Source organism: Anomaloglossus baeobatrachus, chromosome 5 (genome assembly GCF_048569485.1).
Source record: "Anomaloglossus baeobatrachus isolate aAnoBae1 chromosome 5, aAnoBae1.hap1, whole genome shotgun sequence".
Lineage (NCBI taxonomy): Eukaryota > Metazoa > Chordata > Amphibia > Anura > Aromobatidae > Anomaloglossus > Anomaloglossus baeobatrachus.
In genome coordinates, this window is record NC_134357.1 from 478767174 (window position 1) to 478781842 (window position 14669).

Sequence of the window (14669 nt, forward strand, 5' to 3'; positions counted from 1 at the left end):
GAGAGCAGCAGTCCGCACCCTTGTGGTCAGCGGAGTAAAGTCAGTGAATTGACTGCATATAGAGTGTGTGTGTGTGTGTGTATTGGTAGGTAAGAGAGCAGCAGTGCGCACCCTTGTGGTCAGCGGAGTAACGTCAGTGAATTGACTGCATATAGAGTGTGTGTGTGTGTATTGGTAGGTAAGAGAGCAGCAGTGCGCACCCTTGTGGTCGGTGCAGTGACGTCAGTGACCTTAGCTGGCCCTCGCACTGCTGTACCTGCTTCAGCAGCTCCTCCTCCTCCTGCTGCAGAGGCGTCCTGCTCTGAGACTCCATTATTATTGATTATGCTTGATCATAGTGATATGTCTTGAACGATCCGACACAAAGATCCGGCTCCCTGCTGTGACTAAGAGGAGCCGGATCCCCAGTGAGAGCCACCAAATTCTCTAAACGGCTCTCACTGGGCGTAAAATTTGGGTGTTTGGTGGACGAAACCCCGCCCACCTGAACAAAAACCAGCCCACTCGACAAAATAATTGGCCCGTTGTGGGTGGGCGGGGTTTCGGCGGCATTAACACAAGCTTAAATATGTCTTCACCTGCGGTGAACACATATTTAAAAGGGAGCCATCAACGAGCCAAAAGAACCGTCTCTTTTTGGTGAGCGGAGCCATGGGAACCGGATCAGCAAAAAGAGCCGGACTGCCCATCACTATTTGATAAGGGTCTAGTTGTCCATAGCAACCAATCAGAGCTCAGCTTTCACTTTACCTCAGCAGCTTAGTTCTGCAGAAGTAAAGAGGCGTGGCCTGTGACTGAATGGGGCAGGTCTCTAGTGCACTCTGAAGCCAATCAGGAGCTCGGGGCGTATCTTTTTGCCATGCTGAAGCCATTCAGTAGCTGGGGATGTGTCCTCTGGCCATCCAGGCTTCGGATGGAATGACAGATGCAGCATTATATAGTGAATACCCCAGACCAGACCATGTTATCATCATAGCAAAGAACAACCCTCTCAATGATCAGAATCCCAACCAGATCTTTAAATGATAAAACCCAAGACCACACCCCCAAATTACCAGACCCTAGACTGATCCCTAAATAAACCAGACCCCAGACTGGTCCCTAAATTACCAGACACCAGACCCCAGACTGGTCCCTAAATTACCAGACACCAGACCCCAGACTGGTCCCTAAATTACCAGACCCCAGACTGGTCCCTAAATTACCAGACCCCAGACTGGTCCCTAAATTACCAGACACCAGACCCCAGACTGATCCCTAAATTACCAGACCCCAGACTGGTCCCTAAATAAACCAGACCCCAGACTGGTCCCTAAATTACCAGACACCAGACCCCAGACTGGTCCCTAAATTACCAGACACCAGACCCCAGACTGGTCCCTAAATTACCAGACCCCAGACTGGTCCCTAAATTACCAGACCCCAGACTGGTCCCTAAATTACCAGACCCCAGACTGGTCCCCAAATTACCAGACCCCAGACTGGTCCCTAAATTACCAGACCCTAGTGGAGCTGATCAGTCGGAATACAGAGCTGCTACTTGGGCCCCTGGGGGTTTGAGCTGTATATTAATCTAAACCTGATCAGACTGATACTGTTAGGCTAAGTTCACACTTCCGTTGTTTTGCATCAGTCACATGCGTTGCTTGACGCATGTGACTGATGCGTTGTACAACGGATGACAAAGGAAAGAATTTCATTGTCGGACTCCGTTGTGTGCAGGGGGGCGGTGTTCGGGGGTGGAGTTCGGGGGCGGAGTTGAGGACGTCAGTGCCGCGGTCTGCATGGCTAGGGACAGGTGAGTGAGTGAGTGTGTGTGTGTGTGTGTGTGTGTGTGTGTGTGTCTACATGCGTGTGTACATGCGGAGTGCGGGAGGGGGCGGAGCGCGAGGGGGCGGAGCCGAGCGGGGCCGTGGAGCTGAGGACGTCAGTGCCGCGGGGACTGCAGGGCTGGGGACAAGTGAGTGTGTGTGAGTGTGTGTGTACACATGCGGAGTACGGGAGGGGGTGGAGCCGAGTGGTGAAGTGTCGGCCTCCTTGCACACTGTATCCAGGGTAAATATCGGGTAACTAAAACCAAAGCACTGTTTGTTTGGTTACCCGATATTTATCTTGGATACCAGCTTAGCGCGGGCTCCCTACACCCGTAACCACTGTAAATATTGGGTAACTAACCAAAGCGCATTGCTTGGTTACCCGATGTTTATCCTGGTTACGGGGGCGGGGAGCCAGAGAGCGCATGCGCAGCGAAATCCTACGGATCGCGCTGCTCAAAAAACGTTACAGGCTGCGTTGCTCTCGCCCGGTGGTCAGTTAAAAAACGACTGACCGCGACGCAGCGGATGCAACGCAGCATCATCAGTCACAATCCGTCACTAATAGAAGCCTATGGGGAAAAACAGGATTCCTGCAAAATATTTTGCAGGATACCGTAATTCCTCAAGGCTACGGATTGTGAGTGATGCAAAACTACGGAAGTGTGAACTTAGCCTAAGGTGTTTCCCATGAAGTTAGATGTGTCTGGCAGCCACGTGCTCCACCTCTAAGCATGGAGTAAGTGATCGCCGGTACTGACCGGTCTGATCCCCATCAGTGTCCGCTTCCAGTTTGAAGAAGACGTCTTCCAGCGTAGTGATAGAAACGCCGTACGTCATCACTCCTAAGCTGCAACCATTGTCCAGAGCAGAAAATAATCCTGAAACACAAAATCATTGTTATTGGGGCATCTAGGACATGTATATATAATAATGCACTAAAATAAAGAACTGGAGGTACTGTACAGTGTGTGCTACCCCTATATCATTTATCGGAGTCTCTCTTACTATATACACAAAGCACAGAGCAAACACACTGCCGAGAAGCTGTGATGGGCATTACTCCTATAGCTGTTTCTTCTTTCCGCCTTCTCCCGCTGCTTCAAAATATACAGGAACCCATCTTACATTGCTTCATATATCACTACATCCAGAAGGAAGAAGGACAACAGCACAGATCTCACCACTGCTGACAGTGTCGCCCCGCATAGTGCATACCTCCCAACCGTCCCGGATACAGCGGGACAGCCCCGGTTTTATAGTCCAGTCCCGTTCTCACGCCCGGGAGCTCCGTAATCCCGCAGTGTAGTGAGAGGCAGCTGCCACGCCCCCGCACTCTGCCGACCACGCCCCCTCCGGATGCAGGCCACACTTTCTGGATGACTTCCATGGCATCTATGCTGGTGGGCACGCCTCTTTGCTGTCGTCCACGCCCTCTCTGAATGCTGGACACATACACTCCTCGGGATGTCTTCCTTGTCCCCTCCTGCTTCTCGTTCTATGCTGGCCACGCCCCCTTTGCCTGCCTCTTCTGCCCAGGATTCTCACACGTGACCGGCTCTCCACAGCGGCTGCTTCGTTTGTTCTGCAACTGAGGTAAGAGCAGCAGCAGGGAGAGAGCAGTGTGAGTGAGCAGTGTGAGTGCAGGAGGACAGTGCAGGAGGACAGCGCAGAGTGAGTGCAGGAGGACAGCGCAGAGTGAGTGCAGGAGGACAGCGCAGAGTGAGTGCAGGAGGACAGCGCAGAGTGAGTGCAGGAGGACAGCGCAGAGTGAGTGCAGGAGGACAGCGCAGAGTGAGTGCAGGAGGACAGCGCAGAGTGAGTGCAGGAGCACAGCGCAGAGTGAGTGCAGGAGGGGAGAGCAGAGTGAGTGCAGGAGGATAGTGCAGAGTGAGTGCAGGAGGATAGTGCAGAGTGAGTGCAGGAGGACAGTGCAGAGTGAGTGCAGGAGGACAGTGCAGAGTGAGTGCAGGAGGACAGTGCAGAGTGAGTGCAGGAGGACAGTGCAGAGTGAGTGCAGGAGGACAGTGCAGAGTGAGTGCAGGAGGACAGTGCAGAGTGAGTGCAGGAGGACAGGGCAGAGTGAGTGCAGGAGGACAGTGCAGAGTGAGTGCAGGAGGACAGCGCAGAGTGAGTGCAGGAGGACAGCGCAGAGTGAGTGCAGGAGGACAGCGCAGAGTGAGTGCAGGAGGACAGCGCAGAGTGAGTGCAGGAGGACAGCGCAGAGTGAGTGCAGGAGGACAGTGCAGAGTGAGTGCAGGAGGATAGTGCAGAGTGAGTGCAGGAGGGGAGAGCAGAGTGAGTGCAGAAGGACAGTGCAGAGTGAGTGCAGGAGGACAGTGCAGAGTGAGTGCAGGAGGGGAGAGCAGAGTGAGTGCAGGAGGGGAGAGCAGTGTGAGTGCAGGAGGATAGTGCAGAGTGAGTGCAGGAGGATAGTGCAGAGTGAGTGCAGGAGGGGAGAGCAGAGTGAGTGCAGGAGGGGAGAGCAGAGTGAGTGCAGGAGGACAGTGCAGAGTGAGTGCAGGAGGGGAGAGCAGAGTGAGTGCAGGAGAGGAGAGCAGAGTGAGTGCAGGAGGGGAGAGAAGAGTGAGTGCAGGAGGGGAGATAAGAGTGAGTGCAGGAGGGGAGAGAAGAGTGAGTGCAGGAGGGGAGAGCAGAGTGAGTGCAGGAGGGGAGAGCAGAGTGAGTGCAGGAGGACAGTGCAGTGTGAGTGCAGGAGGAGAGTGCAGAGTGAGTGCAGGAGGACAGTGCAGAGTGAGTGCAGGAGGACAGTGCAGAGTGAGTGCAGGAGGACAGTGCAGAGTGAGTGCAGGAGGACAGTGCAGAGTGAGTGCAGGAGGACAGTGCAGAGTGAGTGCAGGAGGACAGAGCAGAGTGGGTGCAGGAGGGGAGAGCAGAGTGAGTGCAGGAGGGGAGAGCAGAGTGAGTGCAGGAGGGGAGAGCAGAGTGAGTGCAGGAGGGGAGAGCAGAGTGAGTGCAGGAGGGGAGAGAAGAGTGAGTGCAAGAGGGGAGAGCAGAGTGAGTGCAGGAGGACAGTGCAGAGTGAGTGCAGGAGGACAGTGCAGAGTGAGTGCAGGAGGGGGGAGCAGGGGAGAGTACAGCACTTGTCTTCTCAGGTCCCCCTGTACCTGCATTAGAAAAAAGCAGCAACAGAGGGGACTCAGAGAAAGCAACCAGAGTAGCCCTCAGTGCCCCCCCAGTGCTGCCATCCTGTGCCCTCAGTTCCCCCAAGTACTGCCAGCTTGTGCCCTCAGTGCCCCGCCGCAGTGCTGCCAGCCTGTGCCCTCAGCGCCCCCCCCGCAGTGCTGCAAGCTTATGCCCTCAGCACCCTCCAGTGCTGCCAGCTTGGGCCCTGAGCGTCTTCCACTGCTGCCAGCCTGTGCCTTAAGCATCCCTAGGGCCAGTATGTATGCCCCACAGGCCACCACTGTCAGTATCTAGGCTCCCAGTAATGTGTATGCCCCCCCCCCACGGACCCGAGTAATGTTTATGCCCCCTCCACTGACCCCAGTAATGTTTATTCCCCTAATAATGTGTATGCCCCCCCCACTGACCCCAGTAATGTGTTTGCCACCTGAGTAACATGGATGCCCTCAGTGATGTCTATGCACCCCGAGTAATATGTATACCCCCTGGTGACCCCAGTAACATATATGCCCCACCCAGTGCTGTCTATGCCCCCTGTGCTGTATTTGCCCCCAGCCATCACGCAGTGCGGCCTGCACAGCCACATACCCTGGAGGAGCTGGACGAAGACAAGCGGGGGAGGTGAGTAAGGCTGCTGCCGACTTCCCCATATTAATACCTCTAATGTGTCTGTGTGTATGATGTGTGTATGACTGTGTGTAGATTTACGTCTGTTCATGTGAATTTTGTAAATTTTTCTTAAAATATATGTGTGTACTAGCTGTACTATCGTCGGTCGGTCTGCCCCCCTCTCTTACTCACAGCTCACTGGCGTCTCGCTGCACAGCGTTCACACTGCTCCGGCGGCTTTTACTCTTTTGAAAATGCCGGCCGCTCATTATTCCATCTCATGTTCCCTGCTTTCCCCGCCCACCAGCACCTATGATTGGTTACAGTCAGACACGCCCCCACGCTGAGTGACAGCTGTCTCACTGCAACCAATTACAGCCGCCGGTGGGCAGGTCTATATTGTGGAGTAAAATAAATAATTAAAAAAAACGACGTGCGGTCTCCCCCCCCCCCCAATTTTGATACCAGCCAGGGTAAAGCCACACGGCTCAAGGCTGGAATTCTCAGGATGGGGAGCTCCACATTATGGGGAGCACCCCAGCCTAACTATCAGCCAGCAGCCGTGCGGAATTGCCAAATCCATTAGATGTGCCAGTCCTGGGACTCTACCCGGCTCATCCAGAATTGACCTGGTACGATGGCAATCGGGGTAATAAGGAGTTAATGGCAGCCCATAGCTGCCACTAAGTCCTAGGTTAATCATGGCAGGCGTCTCCCTGAGAAACCTTCCATGATTAACCTGTAAGTTAAAGAAAATAAACACACACATCCAAAAAATCCTTTTATTTGGAATAAAAGACAAAAAAACCCCACCCTCTTTCACCACTTTATTAATTCCCAAATACCCCTCCAGGTCCGACGTAATCCACATGAGGTTCCGCGACGCATCCAGCTCTGCTACATGAAGCTGACAGGAGTGGTCACAGACCAGACCGCTCTCTATCAGCTCCACGCAGCAACTGAAGTGAGCCGCACAATCAGCGATGACGTCACTCAGGTTACCCGCGGCCACCGCTGGATCCTCCAACTGTTACAGCAAGTTGCCTGAGTGACTGAAGTGAGCAGCGCGATCAGCGATGACATCACAGGTGAGTTGCGGTCTCAGATGGAGGACTCCAGCTGGCCGCGGGTAACTTGAGTGATGGCACCGCTGATCGCACTGCTCACTTCAGTCACTCAGGGGATTTGCGGTCACCGGTGAGTCCTTCACCGGTTGACCGCTAACCAGGACGCAACAGACAGAGCCGCGGGGTGACAATGAAGTCGGGTGAAGTTCATCCGAGTTCATTCTCATCGCGCGACTCTGTCTGCTGTCAGCGGGCATGTAGCAGAGCTGAATTGACGGGGGAACGCACTGCCAAAAATGCATGCAAAACACATGGAAAATGCATCCAAAATGCATGCGTTTTGGATGCATTTTTTTTTTTTACAAACACAGTGTTTAGATTTCTCCAGTCTGCCAGAGGGTGTGTTCTTTTCCGCACTGCGCACATACCAAGCTGAGGTCACAGTGGCATATCACGTGATGACATATGCTAATGACCCTCGGCTCCTGCTGTGCTATGAGCGTGAGCCATTACACTGTGATCTGATCCTGCGATCGGATCACAGCTGAGGAGGAGAGGGAGGGATTAAGGATGTCAGGCGTTCAGTTGGGATGAGCCCTGGGCCTTGCTGTCTTTTTAAAGGCGACTGGATCAGCAGACGAGAGCACCCACTGACCCCTGTGTCTCTACAATTGGAACAATCAGAACAGTAAGTTGCCCATATTCACTAATTCCTCCCATTAACCAAAAGCACAGTATTACAGATATTTTATCTAATAGAGCGGATCTGTCATGAAGTCTGCAGTTTTGTACATGGGGCAGATTTAGGGGAAAGATCTGCTTTAAAACAGAATTTTGTGGTCTAAAATATTCTAGTTTAAATGTAACACGGCCAAGTTTGCATTTATATTTTAATTTACTACTTAGAAATAAATCTCTGTATATTTTTTTTAATTATTGTTTCTAAAACAATGATTGTCATTGCTGACTGGGAGTGGTTATAGGTGTGGGCATGGGCGTGGCCTATAAATTTGCTGCGACGCGCTACGCGCGCCGCATACTTTGTCCCTCTTTCCATTCTTTCAAAGTTGGGAGGTATGATAGTGGTATGTCCTAGCTCAGAGGCAGGAAGTCTCACACAGATATAAAGAAACTGAGACAGCAAAGAGCCGATTTCCAAATCCTCCTCTTAAAGGGCCAGAGTTAGAGCTGGGCTGACCTGGACTGTAAGGGTGCGTGCCCACGATCAGTGTCTGCAGCATTTTGGATGTAGCGTATTTTTGCTGCATCTAAAGAAGGGAATTTTGTTACTTACCGTAAATTCCTTTTCTTCTAGCTCTTATTGGGAGACCCAGACGATTGACGATTGGGGTATAGCTACTGCCCTCCGGAGGCCACACAAAGCACTACACTAAAAAGTGCAAGGCCCCTCCCCTTCTGGCTATACCCCCCCGTGGTATCACGGGTTCTCCAGTTTTAGTGCCAAAGCAAGAAGGAGGAAGCCAATAACTGGTTTAAACAAATTAACTCCGAATAACGTCGGAGAACTGAAAAACCGTTCAACATGAACAACATGTGTACCCGCAAACAACCAAGAAATCCCGAAGGACAACAGGGCGGGTGCTGGGTCTCCCAATAAGAGCTAGAAGAAAAGGAATTTACGGTAAGTAACAAAATTCCCTTCTTCTTCAGCGCTCTATTGGGAGACCCAGACGATTGGGACGTCCAAAAGCTGTCCCTGGGTGGGTAAAGAGATACCTCATGTTAGAGCTGCAAAACAGCCCTCCCCTACGGGGATGTCACTGCCGCCTGCAGGACTCTTCTACCTAAGCTGGCATCCGCCGAAGCATAGGTATGCACCTGATAATGTTTGGTGAAAGTGTGCAGACTCGACCAGGTTGCTGCCTGGCACACCTGTTGAGCCGAAGCCTGGTGTCGTAGCGCCCAGGACGCACCCACGGCTCTGGTTGAATGGGCTTTCAGCCCTGAGAGAACCGGAAGCCCTGCAGAACGGTAGGCTTCCAGAATTGGTTCTTTGATCCATCGAGCCAGGGTGGCTTTAGAAGCCTGCAACCTCTTGCGCGTACCAGCGACAAGGGCATCGGAACGGCGTATGGGCGCCGTGCGGGAAATGTAGATTCTGAGTGCTCTCACCAGATCTAGCAAACGTAAACATTCTCATACCGGTGAACCGGATGAGTGCAAAAGGACGGTAAGGAGATATCCTGATTAAGATGAAACGAGGATACGACCTTAGGGAGAAACTCCGGAATGATGCGCAGCACTACCTTGTCCTGGTGAAAACACCAGGAAGGGAGCCTTGGATGACAGAGCTGCCAGCTCAGACACTCGCCGAAGCGATGTGATCGCAACGAGAAACGCCACCTTCTGTGACAGGCGAGAAAAGGAAACTTCCTTCAGAGGCTCGAAAGGCGGCTTCTGGAGAGCAACTAGAACCCTGTTCAGATCCCATGGATCTAACGGCCGCTTGTACGGGGGTACGATATGACAAACCCCCTGCGGGAACGTGCGCACCTTAGAAAGACGTGCTAGACGCTTCTGAAAAAACACGGATAGTGCTGAGACTTGCCCTTTGAGGGAGTCTAGCGACAAGCCCTTTTCTAACTCCTATTGTAGGAAGGAAAGAAAAAGTAGGCAATGCAAATGGCCAGGGAGACACTCCCTGAGTAGAGCACCAGATTAAGAAAATCTTCCACGTTCTGTGGTAGATCTTAGCAGACGTGGGCTTCCTAGCCTGTCTCATGGTGGCAACGACCCCTTGGGATAATCCTGAAGACGCTAGGATCCAGGACACAAAGGCCACACAGTCAGGTTCAGGGCCGCAGAGTTCCGATGGAGAAAACGGCCCTTGAGACAGTAAGTCTGGTCGGTCTGGTAGTGACCCCGGTCGGCCGACCGTGAGATGCCACAGATCCGGGTACCACGATCTCCTCGGCCAGTCTGGTGCGACGAGTATGACGCGGCTGCAATCGGATCTGATTTTTGCGCAGTACTCTGGGCAAGAGTGCCAGAGGTGGAAACACATATGTGAGCCGGAACTGCGACCAATCTTGCACTAAGGCGTCTGCCGCCAGAGCTCTGTGATCGCGCGATCGTGCCATAAATGCCGGGACCTTGTTGGTGTGCCGAGACGCCATTAGGTCGACGTCCGGCACCCCCCAGCGGCAACAGATTTCCTGAAACACGTCCGGGTGAAGGGACCATTCCCCCGCGTCCATGCCCTGGCGACTGAGGAAGTCTGCTTCCCAGTTTTCTACGCCCGGGATGTGAACTGCGGATATGGTGGATGCTGTGTCCTCCACCCACATGAGGATTCGCCGGACTTCCTGGAAGACTGCTGACTGCGTGTCCCTCCTTGGTGGTTGATGTATGCCACCTCTGTGGAGATGTCCGACTGGATTCGGATCTGCTCTCTTTCTAGCCACTTCTGGAAAGCTAATAGGGTAAGATACCCTGCCCCGATTTCCAGAACATCGATCTGAAGGGTGGACTCCTGCTGAGTCCACGTCCCCTGAGCCATGTGGCGGAGACAAACTGCTCCCCACCCTGACAGACTCGTATCTGTCGTGACCACTGCCCAGGATGGGGGCTATGACAATGAGGTGGGAATAAGCCACTATTGCAGAGAGTCCTCGGCCGTCAGGGAAAGGGAGACTTCCCGTCCAGGGAGGTTGACTGCCCATCCCATTGGCGGAGAATGTCCCATTGCCGTTGGCGCAGATGAAACTGCGCAAAGAGAACTGCCTCGATGGCTGCCACCATCTTCCTTAGGAAGTGCATGAGGCGCCTTAAGGGGTGCGACTGGCCTTGAAGGAGAGACTGCACCTCTGTCTGCAGTGAACACTGCTGGTTCAGCGGAAGCTTCACTATGGCTGATAGAGTATGAAACTCCGTGCCGAGATACGTTAGTGATTGAGTCGGAGACAGATTTGACCTTGCCAAATTGATGATCCACCCGTAAGTCTGGAGAGTCTCCAGCGTAACATTCAGGCTGCGTTGGCATGCCTCGAGGGAGGGTGCTTTGACGAGTAGATCGTCCAAGTACGGGATCACCGGGTGTCCCTGAGAGTGCAAGACTGCTACCACTGCTGCCATGACCTTGGTGAACACCCGTGGGGCTGTCGCCAGACTGAATGGCAGAGCTACGAACTGAAGATGTTCGTCTCCTATCACAAAACGTAGAAAACGTTGGTGCTCCGTAGCAATTGGCACGTGGAGATAGGCATCTTTGATGTCTGTTGAGGCAAGGAAGTCTCCTCGAGACATTGAGGCAATGACGGATCGGAGGGATCCCATCCGGAACCGCCTGGCGTTCGCATGCTCGTTGAGCAGTTTCAGGACCAGAACAGGACGGAAGGAACCGTCCATTTTTGGAGCCACAAAGAGATTGGAGTACAAACCCTCGCCCTCGTTCCTGAGGGGGGACAGGGATCACCACTCCTTCTGCTCTTAGCGCGTCCACCGCCTGCAGCAGGGCATCTGCTCGGTGGAGAGGTGGGGCCGTTCTGAAGAATGGAGTCGGAGGACGAGAACAGAACACTGTCCTGTGCACGTGAGCACAATGTCCGTCACCCACCGGTCTGTGACCTGTGGCAGCTAAATGTCGCCAAAGGCGGGGGAGTCTGCCATCAACCGCGGATGCGGAGAGAGAGAGAGAGAGAGAGCTGAGAGTCCTGAGGAGACCGCCTTGGTAGCGGTTCCTCCGACTGCCTTCCTTGGGCGAGATTGAGCCCGGCCGGAATCTGAGCCCGTCTGAGGTTTTGTAGCCCTTTTGCACGAGGACAATTGGGACCTGCCGGAGCTTGGGAAGGACCGAAACCTCGACTGTACTTTTAGGACAGTATTAACAGGGTAAGTCGCAGTGCAGACATTGCGGGGTTACGGACGCCTCTGCGGTACAGATGTCCCTGCTCAAGGTCAGCTGCGCAAGAACAGCTGAAAAGGTTAGGTTGCCAATACGGCTGTGGATGCCGGAGCAACCGACACGCCGATAGCCTCCTAGACAGATTTCAACCAGAGTCCATCTGTCTGTGAATGGCATCTTTAAGTGAAGCCCCATCTCCAGTGCAACTATGGCTCTATATGCAAGCCTGGAGATTGGAGAATCCACCTTTGGACCCTGGGTCCAGCGCTGACCACGTCAGGGGAAAAGGGATAACGTGTATCCTAAAAACGTTTGGAGAAGACGCTTATCTGGTAAGCGTGGTGTTCCTGGACTGCTTCTCTGAAGTCAGCGTGGCCAGAAAAATACTCAATATCTGCGTGAGATACTGAAAAGGAACTTCTCCTGTTCGTCTCCTATCTCCACTGGGGGAGCTGAGGGAGAAAGATCCAACCTTCCATTGATGGACGGTATAGGATCATTCCGTATGGCGTTACCACCCGGTGAATCCGGATTGAGAGCGATGTCAGTATCAAAGCCCTGAAGAGCTGCCTTTTGGTCAAGTAGATTGCCCATGGGTGCAAGTCTCTATATTATGACTACTCCGTCCCTGTCCATGGACAGGGTTGACAGGAGGTTTCTTTGGCCACAACTAGTAGAGCCCCGGCAGACGAAGTGCTAGAGACCCCGGCAGACGACGTGCTACAGGGGAGCATGCACACAATGGGACGGTGTCATGAACAGCATCCCATGTAGTAAAAACAGCACTGAAATCTGTGTTGCTTTTTTGCCGCTGCCGACTAGCTATCTAGAAGTATATAGCCAAGATTGGTGACCGTACATTGCAATGTATAGCATACAGGCATAAAGTACAAAAGACCACTGCAGCGCAAGCAATACAAGCAGCATAGAAGCCTGTGCCCTGGCACCCCTGCTCTTCTGCTGCTGTATACTACTCATCTAGGGGAATATAGCCCAGAAGAGTGACCCTACAGTGCAATGTATAGCATACAAGCACAAGTACAAATGAACACTGCCGCACATGCAATACCAGCAGCATAGAAGCCTGTGCCCTGGCACCCCAGCTCTTCTGCTGCTGTAGACTAGTCATCTCGGGGAATATGGCCCAGAAGAGTGACCATACAGTGCAATGTATAGCATACAAGCACAAGTACAAATGCACACTGCAGCCCATGCAATACAAGCAGCATAGAAAAAAACCTGTGCCCCAGCACCCTTGGTTTTCTGCTGCTGTAGTCTAGCCATTCCAGGAGAATATAGCTAAGACTAGCGACTGTACAGTGCAATGTATAGCATATAAGCATAAACACAAATGAACACCTCAGTCGTGCAATACAAGCAGCCTAGAAAGCCTGTGCCTTAGCACACCTGCTTTCCTGCTGCTGATGTGTCGCTCCCCAAGCGGGCATATAGCGACCTATGCAGTAAAAAACAACACATGTACACACTGCAGTTATATCGTGGTCAGCACTATGTGTGCCTCTTACCGCCCGCCTATAAGCGGGTGTATGATCGCCACCGTCCTGCCTTGGTGCCGAAAGTCCGAGCTCGGACTGCAGTAATGGCTGCCGGCTTCTTCCCCAGCTCATGTGAGGAGGGGCGGGCCGTGGGCGTGCCCCCAAGGCAGAGCGGGAATCCGGCGTCCGACAGTGTGCAGTGAGAGGGCTGGAGCATGTAAAAAGGCTCCAGCCCTCGGCGCTGCTGATTGCTCAGCGCCTGTCCCCTTCCCTGAGTGACAGGGAGGGGGCGGGAACGAAGCGGCACTAGGCCGCAGAAGCCGGGGACTGGATTTATAAGCGCCGCCGCCGTAAAAGCGCGGTCGGCGCCCAGTCCCCGGCGAACTACAAGTCCCAGCCGCGCCGCCGCTCCCGGAGCGTCCGGCGCGGTAGTTCCCAAAACACAAAGTCACTCAGCAAAGCTGCAGTGACTGTAACCCTTTACTGTCCCCGGCGCACTAGCACACCCAGCAAGTCTGGAGTGTGCTGTGCCTGTGTGTACGGGGACACAGAGTACCTGTAATGGTGCAGGGCCATGTCCCTGAACGGTACTCCAGCTCCGTATCCAGCAGGTTCAAATGGGTCTGTGGATGGAGCCCGGCGTCAGAGCTTTGAGGCCGGCAGGATCCCACTTCCTCAGAGCCCCTCAGGGGGATGTGGAAGGAAAACAGCATGTGGGCTCCAGCCTCCGTACCAGCAATAGGTACCTCAACCTTACAACACCATCAACGGGTGAGAAGGGAGCATGCTGGGGGCCCTATATGGGCCCTCTTTTCTTCCATCCGAAATAGTCAGCAGCTACTGCTGACTAAAATCTGTGGAGCTATGCGTGGATGTCTGACCTCCTTCGCACAAAGCTTGAAAACTGGAGAACCCGTGATACCACGGGGGGGTATAGCCAGAAGGGGAGGGGCCTTGCACTTTTTAGTGTAGTGCTTTGTGTGGCCTCCGGAGGGCAGTAGCTATACCCCAATCGTCAATCGTCTGGGTCTCCCAATAGAGCGCTGAAGAAATGCTGCGTTGTAAAGTACAAGCATAGTGGACAGGATTTCTAGAAATCACGTGCCCACTGCACTTGTTTTTTCCACAGCAAACACTGATCTGCGGTGCAGCTTCCAAGCTGCAGCATGTCAATTGTTTGCTGCGGATTCGCATGTGTCCTCCATAGGGAGAACCCAAATGAGAGACCACAGCGACAGATCCCTGATCGTGGGTACAAGCAGCTGCGGTCCCCTGTGTTCTCCTGCGGAGGAGACTCGTGGTCCCACAGGTCTGGACCCGCTGCGTCAAGGATGCAGTGAGTCCTGATCATAGGCACACACCCTAAAATTCCGGACCCATGCGGTTTCAAAGTTGCCCGGGTGCCGGACCCGGGCCTGGAATTCCGGGTGTTTGATCCTGATCCGGCACTCGTGAAAATAAAAAAATAAAGTAAAAATAAATGAAATAAGAATGAAGCAAGAGCATCATACTTACCAAGGCTCCAGCCCGGCTGTACGCTGCTCCTTTGGCCTCCCTGGGCTGCTAATTTCGTCTGCACGGATTTCCCCGCCCATCGGCCGACCTGGCCTTTGTGATTGGTTGCAGTCAGATGCACCCCCAGCCTGTATGACAGTGTCTGCTTGCAGTCATC

At 53.3% G+C, this 14669-nt stretch overlaps 1 protein-coding gene across 1 annotated transcript in view; it reads right to left on the bottom strand.

The window, feature by feature from the left end:
- ABCA5 (ATP binding cassette subfamily A member 5) overlaps positions 1-14669 on the bottom strand; it is a 279957-nt gene that overhangs the window by 132260 nt on the left and 133028 nt on the right. The window contains exon 17 of the mRNA XM_075351788.1: positions 2576-2695. Coding sequence (XP_075207903.1) covers positions 2576-2695 — 120 coding nt within the window. The remainder of the gene's footprint in view (positions 1-2575; positions 2696-14669) is intronic.